This window comes from Erinaceus europaeus, chromosome 12, assembly GCF_950295315.1.
Source record: "Erinaceus europaeus chromosome 12, mEriEur2.1, whole genome shotgun sequence".
NCBI lineage: Eukaryota > Metazoa > Chordata > Mammalia > Eulipotyphla > Erinaceidae > Erinaceus > Erinaceus europaeus.
In genome coordinates, this window is record NC_080173.1 from 5,191,810 (window position 1) to 5,205,879 (window position 14,070).

General features: G+C 50.3%; 1 protein-coding gene across 3 annotated transcripts in view; it reads right to left on the reverse strand.

Annotated features, from left to right (window-relative positions):
- Window positions 1-550: 550 nt before the first annotated feature.
- The window catches only part of RGS9 (regulator of G protein signaling 9), an 87,091-nt gene continuing 73,571 nt past the window's right edge, over window positions 551-14,070 (reverse strand). For 2 of the 3 annotated variants that reach the window (XM_007524324.3, XM_007524319.3), the window contains exons 18-19: window positions 5,953-6,398; window positions 573-1,772 (exon numbers count right to left, since the gene is read on the reverse strand). In XM_007524324.3, coding sequence (XP_007524386.1) covers window positions 1,625-1,772; window positions 5,953-6,398 — 594 coding nt within the window. In that variant the 3' untranslated portion in view covers window positions 573-1,624. Of the gene's footprint in view, window positions 1,773-5,952; window positions 6,399-14,070 lie in introns of all 3 variants that reach the window. The other variant, XM_060202621.1, reaches the window with a different exon arrangement.

Genomic DNA, 14,070 nt, shown 5'->3' on the forward strand with positions numbered 1-14,070 from the left:
CACCAGGAAACAAAACCCCAGCAAAAACCCTGATGGCAAAAAAAAATAAAATAAATGATACCAACGCAGCAAGAGCATCCCACACACACATTTCCTTGGCGCCACATTAATGTTTATTCTTTAATCTCAGGTCATTCACTGCCCAATCCAGTCATGACTCCAGCAGAACCCTGTAGACGCAATGCTGCAGGGCTTTGAGCAGAAAGCAGTGACAGGAAACAAGTCACCTGTCACACCGCTCGGTGGTGGCCCTGACCATTTGGAGCAGGTCGCCGCCTGTGTGGTGGGGTGGGCGGCTGGCCTGCCCTCTGTAAGATGCTCAGCTGCATCCCCCGTCCCGTGCTTCACAGTCACCTATGCACAGACATTGCCACACGTCCCCTGGGGGGACAAAGCTGAAATGCTGGGGCTGAACTGCTGCCCTGTGGATCCCACGGGACAAGGAGCCTTACCCACAATGCACCCAGCCTGCTCCTGGTCAGTGAATAAGAGGGAGAAGAGGTGGGAGGGTCCACCAAGGCCCAGTCTCCCAGAAGAACCCACTGGAGGTGTGAAAAGGCTCCTCCATGGGTGACTCAGGCTCACGGCCGCCCCGCAGCCCAGCCAGAATCACCTAGGAATCGTCCTCTAAGTTCTTCCTACTCATCCTCCCCCCCCCCCAAGAGGCCCGTCCTCCACCACCATCTTTCAGATGAGGGAGACCCTTTGCTCCAGCTCCCAAGTGGTCCTCTCCACAGGTACCAGCCCCCTCCCACCCACGCATACAGACGCACAAATCCCTTTTTGCAAGCTCTTTTGACCCCCACCTTAGTATCTGCTTCTTGCTGGATCAGAACGACGCATCTGGCATTCTAGAAGGACACCTTTCTCCAGCTCCCCATTGCTATGTTGCTGCTGTACCCCGACGACTCCCCCTGCAGGGGGAACCGAGTTGATGAAAATATGATTCTCAGGTGACAGGGAAGCAGGCAGGTCAGCTGGTAGAGCACATACCTTCCAAGCATAGGGCCCTGGGTTCAATCCCCAACATCACCACCAAGGGCAGAGACAGGTGAAAAACCCAAGGATGGGTGGGTGAGAATTCAGTCTCTTCCTTTCTTTCGTAAAATATATACATACAATTAACAGTAGATGCATTGAATCAGTGGTCAAAGGCATGCACAGTATCCTGGGTCCATTGCCTGGTGCAGGGGTGTTTTTTAAAACATAATACACAAACCAGTTTAGATCAGTTCTTCCCAGAACTGCCTCCACGTCCCTTGGTCCAGAACACCAAAGAAGACACAAGTTTAACTCATAAATAATAACTCAGAAATAGCTAATAAAACCAGACACACACGCTAGCATTCTGACCTATGAAACTCTTGCAAATTTTTCCGTTTTATCAGTTTTAAGGCAGCAAGTTGAGACCTCTGGTCTGCATGCTTTTTTTTTTTTCCTTCTAGGGCAGAACAGAAGGAAAGGGAAGGTTGGAAGTCCAGTCAGAACCAGAACGTGCTTCCCGGCTCTTCTCTCTCTGACCCCACACATAGTCTGAATGCACTTGGATTGGAGAGCAAGGGTGTCCTGCGGTCACATCCAGTGGCGTTTGCTGGGGGGCGTCTTCCTGGCCCTTGGCCCCGGCTCAGCCAGCTTTGTCCTCAGCCAGGCTCTCCCAGGGACAGGTGACCTCCTCCATGGCCTGGTCCCCCGATTCTCCGGTGCCGGTGTCCTCTGAGTCCACCAGGCAGGTCCCACTCTCCATAGGCACGTCCATTTTGATCTGGAAGAAGCTTGGGGAACAAAATGGCAAGCAGGAAGTTTGAAAGCAGGAGGGCAGAGAATCCCCAACTTCTCCCGCCATTCAGGGAGCGTGATAAAGCCACACTGGCCTCAGGGCAGTGCACACTCCTGGTGTTTGCTGGAGCCCTCGTATCTTTCTTAGTGGCCTAATATTGATTCACAAAATCACATGTCAAGGGGTATGGGTATATCCTTTCACACCATTCCCACCACCAGAGCTCTGAATCCCCACTCCCTCTATCGTAAGCTACAGCCGTTTCCCTAAGGTTGCAGATATGTGTTAATTATTATTTCTACAACTATCTGTCTATATTTGTATAGAATTACCTTTAAAAATAAATGAATCCCTCTTACCGCCTGTGAAGCAACTCCCCTGCAGGTGGGGAGCCAGAGGCTCGAACCAGGTCCTTGTTTGTGCTTTGTGCCACCTGAACTTAACCCGCTGCGCTACCACCTGACCCCCCCCCCCAGTACTTAATCTTCTATCTCTGTAAGCTGATTAAGTGGTGTCCTCAGAGAAAAGACTTTTTTATCTTTATTATTTAATTTTGAATAGAGACAGAGAGAAACTGAGAGAGAAGAGGGAAATGGAGAGAGACAGAGAAACACCTGCAACCCTACTTCACCATTCCTGAAGCTTTCCTCCTGCAGGTGGGGACCAGGGACTTGAACCTGAGTCCTTGCGCACTGTAATGTATGTACTTACCCAGATGTGCCACCACTTGACCCTGAGGGGGAAAATTTTAAAACTCCAGGCCCAGCCAGGCCTGTGGGGATATGGATCCACCTGCCAACGCCCATGTCCAGCAGAGAAGCAATGACAGAAGCCAGAACTCCCACCTTCTGCACCCCATAAAGAATTTTGGTCCATATTCCCAGAGGGATAAAGAATAAGGAAGCTTCCCAGGTGGGGGTATAGCATAATGGTTATGCAAAGAGACTTTCATGCCTGAGGCTCTCAAGTCCTAGGTTCAATCCCCCACACCACCATAAGCCAGAGCTGAGCAGTGCTCTGGTAAATAAATAAATAAATAAATAAATAAGGAAGCTTGCAATGAAGGGGATGGGACATGGAACTCTGGCGGGAACTATGTGGAACTGTACCCCTGTTATCTTACAGTCTTGCTAATCATTATTAAACTACTAATAGAAAAAAACTCCTTCCCGGCTCCCCACCTGCAGGGGAGTCGCTTCACGGGCGGTGAAGCAGGTTTGCAGGTGTCTGTCTTTCTCTCCCCCTCTCTGTCTTCCCGTCCTCTCTCCATTTCTCTCTGTCCTATCTTAACAACGACGACATCAATAACAACAACAATAATAATAACTACAACAATTTAAAAAAGGGGAGGGCAACAAAAAAAAAATCTCCTGACCTGGGGGGCTGGGCAGTGGCGCAACCAGTTGAGCACACACGTGACTGCACAGCACCTGGGCTTGAGCCCCCACCCCTACCTGCAGGGCAGACTCTTCACAAGTGAGTGACGGAGCAGGTCTGCAGGTGTCTATCACTCTCTCTCTCCCTCTTTACCTCCCTCCCTTCTCAATTTCTCTCTGTCTTGTCAAATAAAAATAGAAAGATAAATGAATAAATAAAAAAATGATGGTCGCTGGGAGCGAGTGTAGTGCCAGCCCTGAGCCCCAGCAATAAATAAACAAATAAATAAATAACCCCAGATCTGGAAAGTTCATCAGGTACAGCACATATATATTTTTCATTAGCTTTATTTATTTATTGGATAGAGATTGCCAGAAATTGAGAGAGAAAGGGGGAAATAGAGAGGGAGAGAGACAGAGAGACACCTGCAGCCCTGCTTCACCATTCATGAAGCTTTCCCCCTGCAGGTGGGGACCAGGGGTTTGAACCTGGGTCCTTGTGCTGTAGTGTGTGCACTCAACCACGTGCGTCACCACTTGGCCCTGAGCACATATATTGCTGTGCTCAAGGACCCAGGTTCAAGCCCCTGGCCAAAAAAAAAAAAAAAAATCATAAATAAATAATTCTCAGGGCTGGGGGGTGGAGCACCAGGTTGAGCGCACATGTTACAACGTGCAAGGACCCGTGTTCGAGCCCCCGGTCCCCACCTGCAGGGGAAAAGCTTTGCAAGTGGTGAATCAGAGCTATGGGTCTCTCTCTCTCTCTCTCTCTCTCTTTCAATTTATGATTGTCTCTATCCAATAAGTAAAGATAATTTTAAAAAATTAAAATAAATTAATTAATCTTATAAATCTCCATATGGGGGCTGGACGGTAGTGCAGCAGGTTAAGTGCATGTGGCACAAAGCGCAAGGGGCATAAGGATCCCGGTTCAAGCCCCCGGCTCCCGACCTGCAGGGGGATCAATTCACAGGCGGCGGTGAAGCAGGTCTGCAGGTCTTTCTCTCCTCCCTTCTGCCTTCCCTTCCTCTCTCGATTTCTCTCTGTCCTATCCAACAACAATAGCAATGGCAACAATAACAATAATAACAACAAGGGCAACAACAGTGGCAACAAAATGGGAAAAAATGGCCTTCAGGGCAGTGAATTTGTAGTGCAGGCACCAAACCCCAGAGATAACCCTAGAGGCAAAAAAAAAAAAAAAATTCTTCATGTAGGTACAGAGTCCCAGTGAGAAAGAACCCTGGTGGCAAAATTGGATTGACTGACTGATTGATTGATTGATTGATTGATTGATTGATTAGCATCCCCAGGCCCCCATGGGAGATGTAGCAACAGCCACAAACGTTGAAGCCCAAGGACTACTGGCTCCGGCTCATGTCTGCTATGGGCCAAAGGAAGTCCCAGGCCACCCCCATCACACTGCGAAGGTCATGCATGAACTCGGGTATCCACAGCAACCACCGTAGGCCTCAGCACTCACCTTCCTTCTCCAAGATCAGGCCCCAACAGAAGTGTGTGAAAGCATGCAGGGTATCTCCGGTTGCATCTCCCCCACTACCCACGCCCCCACCTCCGACAACAACAGCGACAAAAAGGGGGAGGCGAATTCCGTTCTGGTTTTGTACTGGCTGCCATTTTTCTTTCTACCACTAGGCGGGGATACGGAGCTCTCCCCCCGCGCCTCTCTGCTCCCCATGCAGGGTCAAACTCGCAGCCCCACAAAGGTGGAGTTCAGAGGGGCCAGCACAGAAGCCGCTGTGGCAGGGAGGGTGGAGCAGACACTGAGAGCCTGTGCCTGTCGGGGGTGGGGGCGAGAGAGGCCCAGGGGCAGCGGAGGGGTGGAGCTCCCCGGGGCCCTTCCAGGTGCACCCCCACACCCAGTTGCTGTCACTGACATTCCTTGACCTTTTACAAGGCAATTAACTTCTCTGGCTAATTGTTTTGGAGGAAGGAACAGAGCCGGCAGAAAAGCTCAGGAGGGAATCAAAAAGACGGAAGAGAAAGAGAATCTCTTTTATTCCTTTCTCCCAGAAAGATGGCCATTTTCTGGAAGTGATCTAGTGGCCAGCAGATTGATTGATTTATCAGTTCTCAGATTTAGCTCTGTGACTGCACAACGGATCCACTGCTCCTGGTGGCCATTTATTCTCTCTCTCCATCTCTCTCTCCATGTCTTTCTCTCTCTCCCCCTCCCCCCCCCATTCCTCTCTTTTTTCTCTCTTCCTTTCTTTTTTTATTTGATAGGACAGAAAGAGTGGAGGGAGCGATGGAGAGTGAAAGAAAAACACTTGCAGATCTGTCTCACCACTCTTGAAGCTCCCCTACACCTGCCCCCAGAAAGTGGGAAGAGGGGGCTTGAACCTGAGTCCTTGAGCGTGGTATTATGTGTGCTTAACTGGATGGGGTTGGTTTGCTGGAATTGCCACCAGGCTTATCCTGGGGCTTGGTACCAGCACAACCTATAGCCAGCCTCCAGCCATTTCTTTCCTTTTTTTTTTTTTTTTTTTTTTTGATAGGACAGAGAGAAATTGAGAGAGTTGAGGGAGATGGAAGAGAAAGCCACCCACAGACATGCTTCACAGCTCCTGGAGTGTCCCCTGTGTAGGTGGGGTGCAGGGGACTAGAACCTGGGTCCTTGAGCTTTGCAACATGACCACTCAAACGGGTGCCCACTCCCCCCAGCCCGCCGTGAGTTTTAGAAGACTCATTTGCAGGATGTGCTCACACAGACTCCCCAGACCCCTGGTATGGCCTCCCCAGCTGCCCCCCATGCATAGGCAGGGCCTGGGCTCTTACTTGGCCACTCTCCTGGGTTTTAGATGCTGCAGCTGCTGGCCCGCTTCCCCCAGGGGCTGCACCTTCCCGTGGGACACAGCCGGGCACTTGGGCGACAGCCGGGCAAAGACGGGGGAGGCTAAGCAGCCTCGTCTCAGGAACTTGCCAAAGGACAAAGCCATGCGGGCCTTGGGGGCACCCCGGGACCGGGCACCCTCTGTGGAGGCCTGTCTGCCCCCAGGCCCTCCGGCCTCTGCCTTCTGCTCGGTGCCCGAGGAGCCGTCCAGAGCCACCCTGATGGGAGAGGGGCACACAGTGCTGCTGGGCCTCCGGATGAAGCGCGCCGGCGACGGGAAGGGCCTCCTGGGGGAGCGGCACGAGGGAGACAGGGGGGCGGACGGAGAGGGGGGCACGCAGGTCCCGGTGTACACGGTCAGGTGGGGGCTGGGAGCCGTGTGCTGGCCGGGCTGCAGAGGAGAGAGAGAGAGAGAGAGCTCCGAGTGAGAGGCCAGGCCGGGCCGTCCTCTGCTTGCTCAGCCCCCTCCGGTGCCCCATCTCCCGCCAGGCTGGCCTGCCAGGCCACGGGTCCTTGGCACAAGCACCGTGGTGCTCAGTACTAGATGCACCACACCTCGTCCCTCCTGAGTCTGGTTTCCAGCCTGAGAAATGTCGACTCCTTGGCACGGGGCAGGAGGCCCCCTCTGTGTCTTGCTGGCCCTTCCAGACCTGAGACCACCACCTTGGCCCACACCGACCTTGACTGACTGTGAGCCCCAGTATCCTTTCTGCTTCCTGCAGGTGCAACAGGGGGCAGGAAAGGGTTAAATGTGGGATGTTGGGGGGGGTGGAAGCAAGAGGTTCCTGATGAGCAGGTGACTCAGTAGAGAAGACAGAATGTGGTCCAGGAGGTAGCGCAGCGGATAAAGCACTGGACTCTCAAGCCTGAGGTTCCAAGTTCAATCCATGGCCACACAGGTACCAGAGGTATCTGGTTCTTTCTCCCCTCCTGCCTTTCTCATTAATAAATAAATAAAATCTTTAAAAGAGGGGGAGGGTTTGAAGCTTCACCAGCAGTGAAGCAATGCTGCAGGTCTCTCTCTCTCTCCTTTACCTCTCAATTTCGGTCTATGCAAAATGTATTTAATACAGACTTTAGAAGATTCAAGGGGGTGGATTCAGGGGTGCTACCCACTGAGTGTACACGTCACCATGCACATGGACCGGGCTCAAGTTCCCAGTCCACACGTGCACGGGGGAAGCTTCGTGAGCGAAGAAGCAGGGCTGCAGGTGTCTCTCTTTAACTCTCTTCTACCTCCCCCTCCCCCCCTCAACTTCTGTCTGTCCAATCAAAATAAATAAGTAAATATTTCAAAAGCTAAAAAAAAAAAATTGGAAAAGATGACCTCCAGGAACGGTGGATATGTAGTGGCAGGCATTGAGCCCCAGCAGTGACCCTGGAGGGAAGGAAAAAAAAAACACAAAAAGAAGGGGGTAATTGAGTGAGACTGATCTCTGAGCCCTAAGCATCCTGAGTCTAGAAGTTGGAGACAGTAGTCAGGAGATAGGAAGTCAAAAGGGAGACATGTGGCAGCGTTTGCTTTGATGGTGAAGCAGGAAGCACAGGGCAAGGGACTCAGACAGCTTATAGGTGCTGAGAACAGTCGGCAGTCAGCAAAGACCTGGAGCGCTTTCTCCTGCAACGAGAAATCTAATCCTGCCCACAACTCAGCTGAACATGGAAGAGTTTTCTTCTCCAAAGCTACCGGATAAGAACCTAGCCAGTGTGGAGACCCCCTGAGTAAAGGACCCTAAACAGAGATTTCAGCCAAGTCTCTCCTGCTCAGCGGTGAGCTAATAAATGGTCATGGTTGAAGCGCATATCACCATGCACAAGGACCAGGGTTCGAGCCCCCGCTCCCTACCTGCAGGGGGGAGGAGATTTCACAAGTGGTAAAGCAGGGCTGCAGGTGTCTATCTCTCCCTCTCCCTCCCCCCTCCCTTCTCAATTTCTCTGTGTCCTGTCAAATTTTTTTTAAATGATTTAAAAAATAGCCACTGAGAGCTGTGGATTCATCATGCAGGCACCGAGCCTCAGTGATAGCCTAGGTGGCAAAAAATAAAGTAAAATAAAATAAAATAAAAGGTCATTGTTCATGCAAACTTATGCCATGGCAGTAGGCACTGAATACAGCAACTAAATGAAAATCTGGAGGCATGGGTCAACTTGCCAACACCATGTCCAGCAAAGAAGCAATTACAAAAGCCAGAACTCCCACCTTCTGCACCCCATAAAGAATTTTGGTCATACTTCCAGAGAGGAATAAAGAATAGGGAAGCTTCCAATGGAGGGGATGGGACATGAAACTCTGGTGGTGGGAACTTTGTGGAAGTGTACCCGTTTTAAAATCACCCATAAAAAGTTTTTAAAAGAAATAAATGAGAATCTGATTCCAGGCCCCTGTAAGCAAAAGTTCTTGCTGCTTTTACCAATCAATATTGCTATGGCATTGCCCATGGGGGTCAGATAGGACCCCTCTGGACAGTGAGTGGTAGGTTGTAATACCAGAGTGAGGAGATACACTCGGCCCAGGGAGTTGGCCTCACAGTTCTCCCTCCTCTCTAACTCATTCCTAACTGACGGAAGACATCCCTCACCAGCCCTGCCCAGTTCACGGACTTGAATTCCACTTACTCAGACTCTGTGACAAACTCCTGCTATATCTTCCACTTGCCAGATGAGAAACTATGAGGCTCGTGGAGATGATGCCGTTTGACCAAGATCATATAGACCTGTGGCAGGACAAGTCACTCCCCACAACCTCCTACATTCCTCCCGCCTCCTCCACTTCTCTGTCCTTCTTCTGCCCCACTCCATCCTTCCTGCATCACTTTCCCCATTCCAGGATGATAACAGGAGAGGAAAGGAATGGTGGCCACTGTCCTGCTTCACTTACCTGACCTAAGAAGGTCCTTTCTTCTGGGTAAATAGTCACTAGCCCAGTTGGCAGGAACACTCGAAGTAGGATATCTTTCTGTCATGGCCTTGGTCCCTCCCTGGGCCCTGGGCCCTGCACTTGGAAGCACAGTCTCTCCAGTCCATGCTGGTGGGAGGCAGCCAAGCAGTGGCATGCAAGGCACATGGCGAAGAAACGTGACACAATGGACCCACAATGAAGGTGAGCTTGGCTGGTTTGGTTTAGTGTTGCTTTATTATTGTTGTCGTTGTTATTATTTTTGGAATCCAAAAGGAGGAAGAAGAGCATGAAATGAAACTGATACACGGACATGAGAACGAGATCACAGGGTTCTTTTTGGTGGTGTTGTTTGTCTGTTTTTGTTTTTTTCACGAAAGGCCAAGCAGATGGTACAAAGAGGTGTGATTCACTTCCTGTCCCCAGAAACCAGCTGAGAATTTGAAGGACGGCTTAGGGTCACCTCAACGCCCGCTTCCTGGGACCGGGAGAGTGAGACAGAGTGGCAGGCGGCCCCGGCAGGCAGTGTCTGCAGGCCCACGGTCCAGCCCGTCCTGCCCTTGCCTTCCCCCACACACCCAAAAGCAAAGGTGCAAAGTGACCCTGAGATTAAAATCCAGATAATGTGGCCACCCACATCATCTCTCCCACAAGCCATCTCACTCGTAGCAGCTGAACGCACGACTTGACTTTCTGACTTTGAGCGGCCCTCACTCACGTGAATCTTAAAACCAAAGGACAGACTACTCACTCCAGTGCCCTGTGCCAACAGCTACAGAGAGAGGACATGGCCCCAGTTCCCCATCATTCGCCTTCCAAATACCTCCCTGCGGTCCCTAGAGAGCTGGGAGGCTCACACTGCAAGCCAGACAGAGAGCAGAGAAGACGGACTGGAAGAGCAATGTTTTAAATGCACTCGGTGAATCGTCCTAAATCACGACAGATAATGGAAGAAAGCACAGGCTTATTCTAAGACCTGGAAGTTACTTGGGATGGGGCCTGACACTGGCACTGGAAAGGAAGATGGTTCCGGTGGTCACATGAGGACAGTGGTGGTGAGGACAGTAATGGCAGTGACGGCAGCGGCCATGGGAGTGCTGTTGGTGGTATGGATGAGGAAGATGATGGTAGAAGGATTGTGAGGATAACAGTGATGGTGTTGACGGCACTGCTGATGGCGATGGTGATGCTGGTGAGATTAATGGCGGGTCATGACTGTGATGGGGGGAGATGGTAGCAACGGTGGAGACAATGGTGGTGGTGACAACTGTGACGACTGATAAGAGAACTTATTTATTGAGCACTTACATATGCCAGGCATTGCCCTGAGTCCTTTGCTTGTATTTCTTTCCCCTGGGTCTTGTATCTCCACTTAATCCTCACAACAAAAGTCTTTTACCTAAAAGTCAAGTTGGGATGCACAATTCGACAAAGCCTTACCCTGGCACTGTGAGTTCGGAATTATATCCTGGTGTAAGATCCCCACACACAGATGGTTAGAGGGCCTCATAGTTTTTTTAATGCATGGTGTTAAGAAGTTAAGGTGGCAGGTTGGAGGGAGAGCCCACTGGGTAGGGTATGTGGCCTAGATTTGAAGCCTGTGTTAACAGGGGAGGTGCCCTGGCATCACATAAAGCGTTGGTGCTGTGGGATCTTTCCATCTCTCTTTGTCTCTCACTTCTTGAACGAAAAATCAGCCTCCCTGGGAGGGGTGGAATTGTAAGTGCAAGGCTCTAGCTACACACACACACACACACTCACACATACACACTCACACACAGGCACACACACACTCACAGGCACACACACACACACACACTCACACACATACACACAGGCACACACACACACATGCACACACACACACTCACACGCTCACACGCATGCACACACACACTCACACACACTCACATACATACACACAGGCACACACACACACTCACACACATACACACAGGCACACACACACACTCACACACATACACACAGGCACACACACACACTCACACACATACACACAGGCACACACACACACACACACTCACACACATACACACAGGCACACACACACATGCACACACACACTCACACACATGCACACACACACACATACACACAGGCACACACACACTCACACACACACACACTCACACACACTCACACACACTCACTCACACACACTCACACACACTCACTCACACACACTCACACACACACACACACACACACACACACACACACCTCTAAAGTGCCAAACTTACAAGCAGGAGGTTCCAAGTTTGACCCTCAACATCAAATACGCCAAAGTGACCATGCCTAGAGAGGTTGTCCTAATGATTTAAATAAATGAATAATCCTGCCCTAGTAGACATTTCTGATGTGATTTGAGATTCAAATGGGTCCTACATTTCTTCTGTTTTTTACTTTTTAAAAAATATTTATTTATTTCCTTTTTGTTGCCCTTGTTTTTATTGTTGTTGTAGTTATTGTTGTTGATGTCATTGTTGTTGGATAGGACAGAGAGAAATGGAGAGAAGAGGGGAAGACAGACAGGGGGAGAGAAAGACAGACACCTGCAGACCTGCTTCACCACCTGTGAAGCTACCCCCCTGCAGGTGGGGAGCCGGGGGCTTGAACCGGGGTCCTTAACGCAGGTCCTTGTGCTTTGCGCCAAGTGCGCTTAACCCACTGCGCTCCCACCCGACAATTGGGTCCTGCTTTTCAAACTAGAGTTGGCTTCTTTTTTCAGAAGTCTTATTATATGGTACCGTAATATTTAAGCTGCCTCAAATCCTTTCTGGGAGCAGAAGGATGATAAATTTTAGCCTAGAAAGTGCTATTCGATCTTGAAGGTATTTATTTCCTCAATGCCTCCAGAGACGTCATCCTTTCTGCCTCCACTCTCATCCCCCCCCCATATCATGTCTGTCACTGTGACATCCTCACTGGCCTGCCCTGCCCTGCCCTGTAGCGTGTCCTTGTAGGACGCTCCTTCAAGGCATCTACCACCTTGCAGTGTAAGAACTCCCCACCACCACCACAAAGTCCTGTTCCCTAACAGACTTTCCAAGGGAGGGAATGGGGACACAGAACTCTGGTGTCAGGCAAGGTGTAGAATTATGCCCGTTATCTTACCATTCTGTAAATCAATATTAAATCACTAATAAAAAAATGAAAGAAAAAAAAAGCATCCAGCCCCCTTACTCATAATCCCCATCTTCCCTACCATCCTTGTAGCTTCTGAGGCATTTCCCAGTTTCTCTTCCTGCATCCTAGTGGCCCCATCTTGTCTGCCAGTTTCCTGGAGCTGATCAAACCTTTGGAACAGTAGCTGCAAATCTATGTCACATCTAGACCTGAGGGCACAAAGGTAACAAGATACAGTCTCTCCGCAGGGACCGGCATAAAGACCCCGGTTCAAGCCCCCAGGGAAGTCGCTTCACAGGCCGTGAAGCAGGTCTGCAGGTGTCTGTCTTTCTCTCCTCCTCTCTGTCTTCCCCTCCTCTCTCCATGTCTCTCTGTTGTATCTAAAAACAATGACAACAATAATAACTACAACAACAATAAAACCAATAAGGGCAACAAAAGGGAAAATAAATAAAATTTTAAAAATTAATTTAAAAAAAGATAATCTCTCCTTCCTTCCTTCCTTCCTTCCTTCCTTTCTTTCTTCTCTCTCTGTTTATTTTTCCCTTTTTTGTTGCCCTTTTTTGTTGTTGTTGTTGTTATTAATGATGTCATTGTTGTTGGATAGGACAGAGAGAAATGGAGAGAGGAGGGGAAGACAGAGAGGGGGAGAGAAAGACAGACACCTGCAGACCTGCTTCACCGCCTGTGAAGCGACTCCCCTGCAGTTGAGGAGCCAGGAACCGGGATCCTTACGCTGTTGCCTGCGTTTCGCACAAGGACCTTTGTAGCTCCCATGGCTAACAGGTAAGAGCTCTCCTTGCAGCTCACGGCTTCCATGACAGGACTTCAACCCAGCCTGCCAGCCTCATCCTGGAGCTACCAAATAGCTGTGCACACTGTGGCCTGCTCACAGACATCTGGTAAAAGGGAAACTGGGGACTAAGATCCAACCAGGTGCCATCAGGTTGTGTCTGTGTGTCTGTCTGGAGAGGACACTTTCTCCTGATCCCACAAACTCTGTAAAGAACCAGCCCTGCCTCAGTCCCACCCACAAACTCTGCACTGTCACTGGCCCATCTATGTTGTATGACACTGACACTATGCTCTTCTTCAAGACCCATGTCAGAGGGGCCAAGCGGTGGTGCACCTGGTCAAGTGCACACATTACAGTGTGCAAGGACCCAGGTTCAAGCCCCTGGTTCTCACCTGCAGGGGGAAAGCTTCACAAGTGGTGAAGCAGGGCTGCAGGTATCTCTCTTTCTCTCTTCCCATCCCCTCTCAATTTCTCTCTGTCTCTATCTAATAATAAATAAATATATTTTATAAAGAAAAAAAGCATTTGGGGGGGCCAGGTAGTGGCACACCTGGTTGAGTGCACATGTTACAATGTACAAGGACCTGAGTTTGAGCCCTGGTCCACACTTGCAGGAGGGGAAAGCTTTGCGAGTGGTGAAGCAGGGCTGCAGGTGTCTCTCTGTCTCTCTCCCTCTCTATCACCCCCTTCCCTCTTGATTTCTGACTGTCTCTAATAAATGAAGATAAAAAAGCAAAGACAATATAATAATAATGATACCTGTGTCAGACACACCTCCTCCACAAAGCCTATCTTACCTCCCCCACCCCAGACGAAGCAGTTGCTGGACACCACCGAGCTGTGGTTGCATCCCAAGGCCACAGCTGTTAACATGAACATATCCATGTTAGACCAGGGAGACAGACAACATTTTCTCCGTGTGGGGCCTAGCGGCACATGCAGCACTGCCCTTATGCCAATCCCAGGCTCAAAATACACGTGGGGAATGGAGCTGCCGTCAGCGGGCCGGGAAGCCATTTATCAGTTATTTTTCGTTAGACGGATCAGGCTGCCACTCTTAGCTCCTCACTCAAGCGGTAAGGAATGAACACCGACTCTGCTTACACGCCTGTCTGCCCTCACTGCATGGTGGAGTCCTCACAGAACAGACGTCGAGAAAGGCACTGACGTGTGGCATTACCTGCTGTGCGTCTGACTATGTGGTGGTTTGCCGAGGGGTGGGGG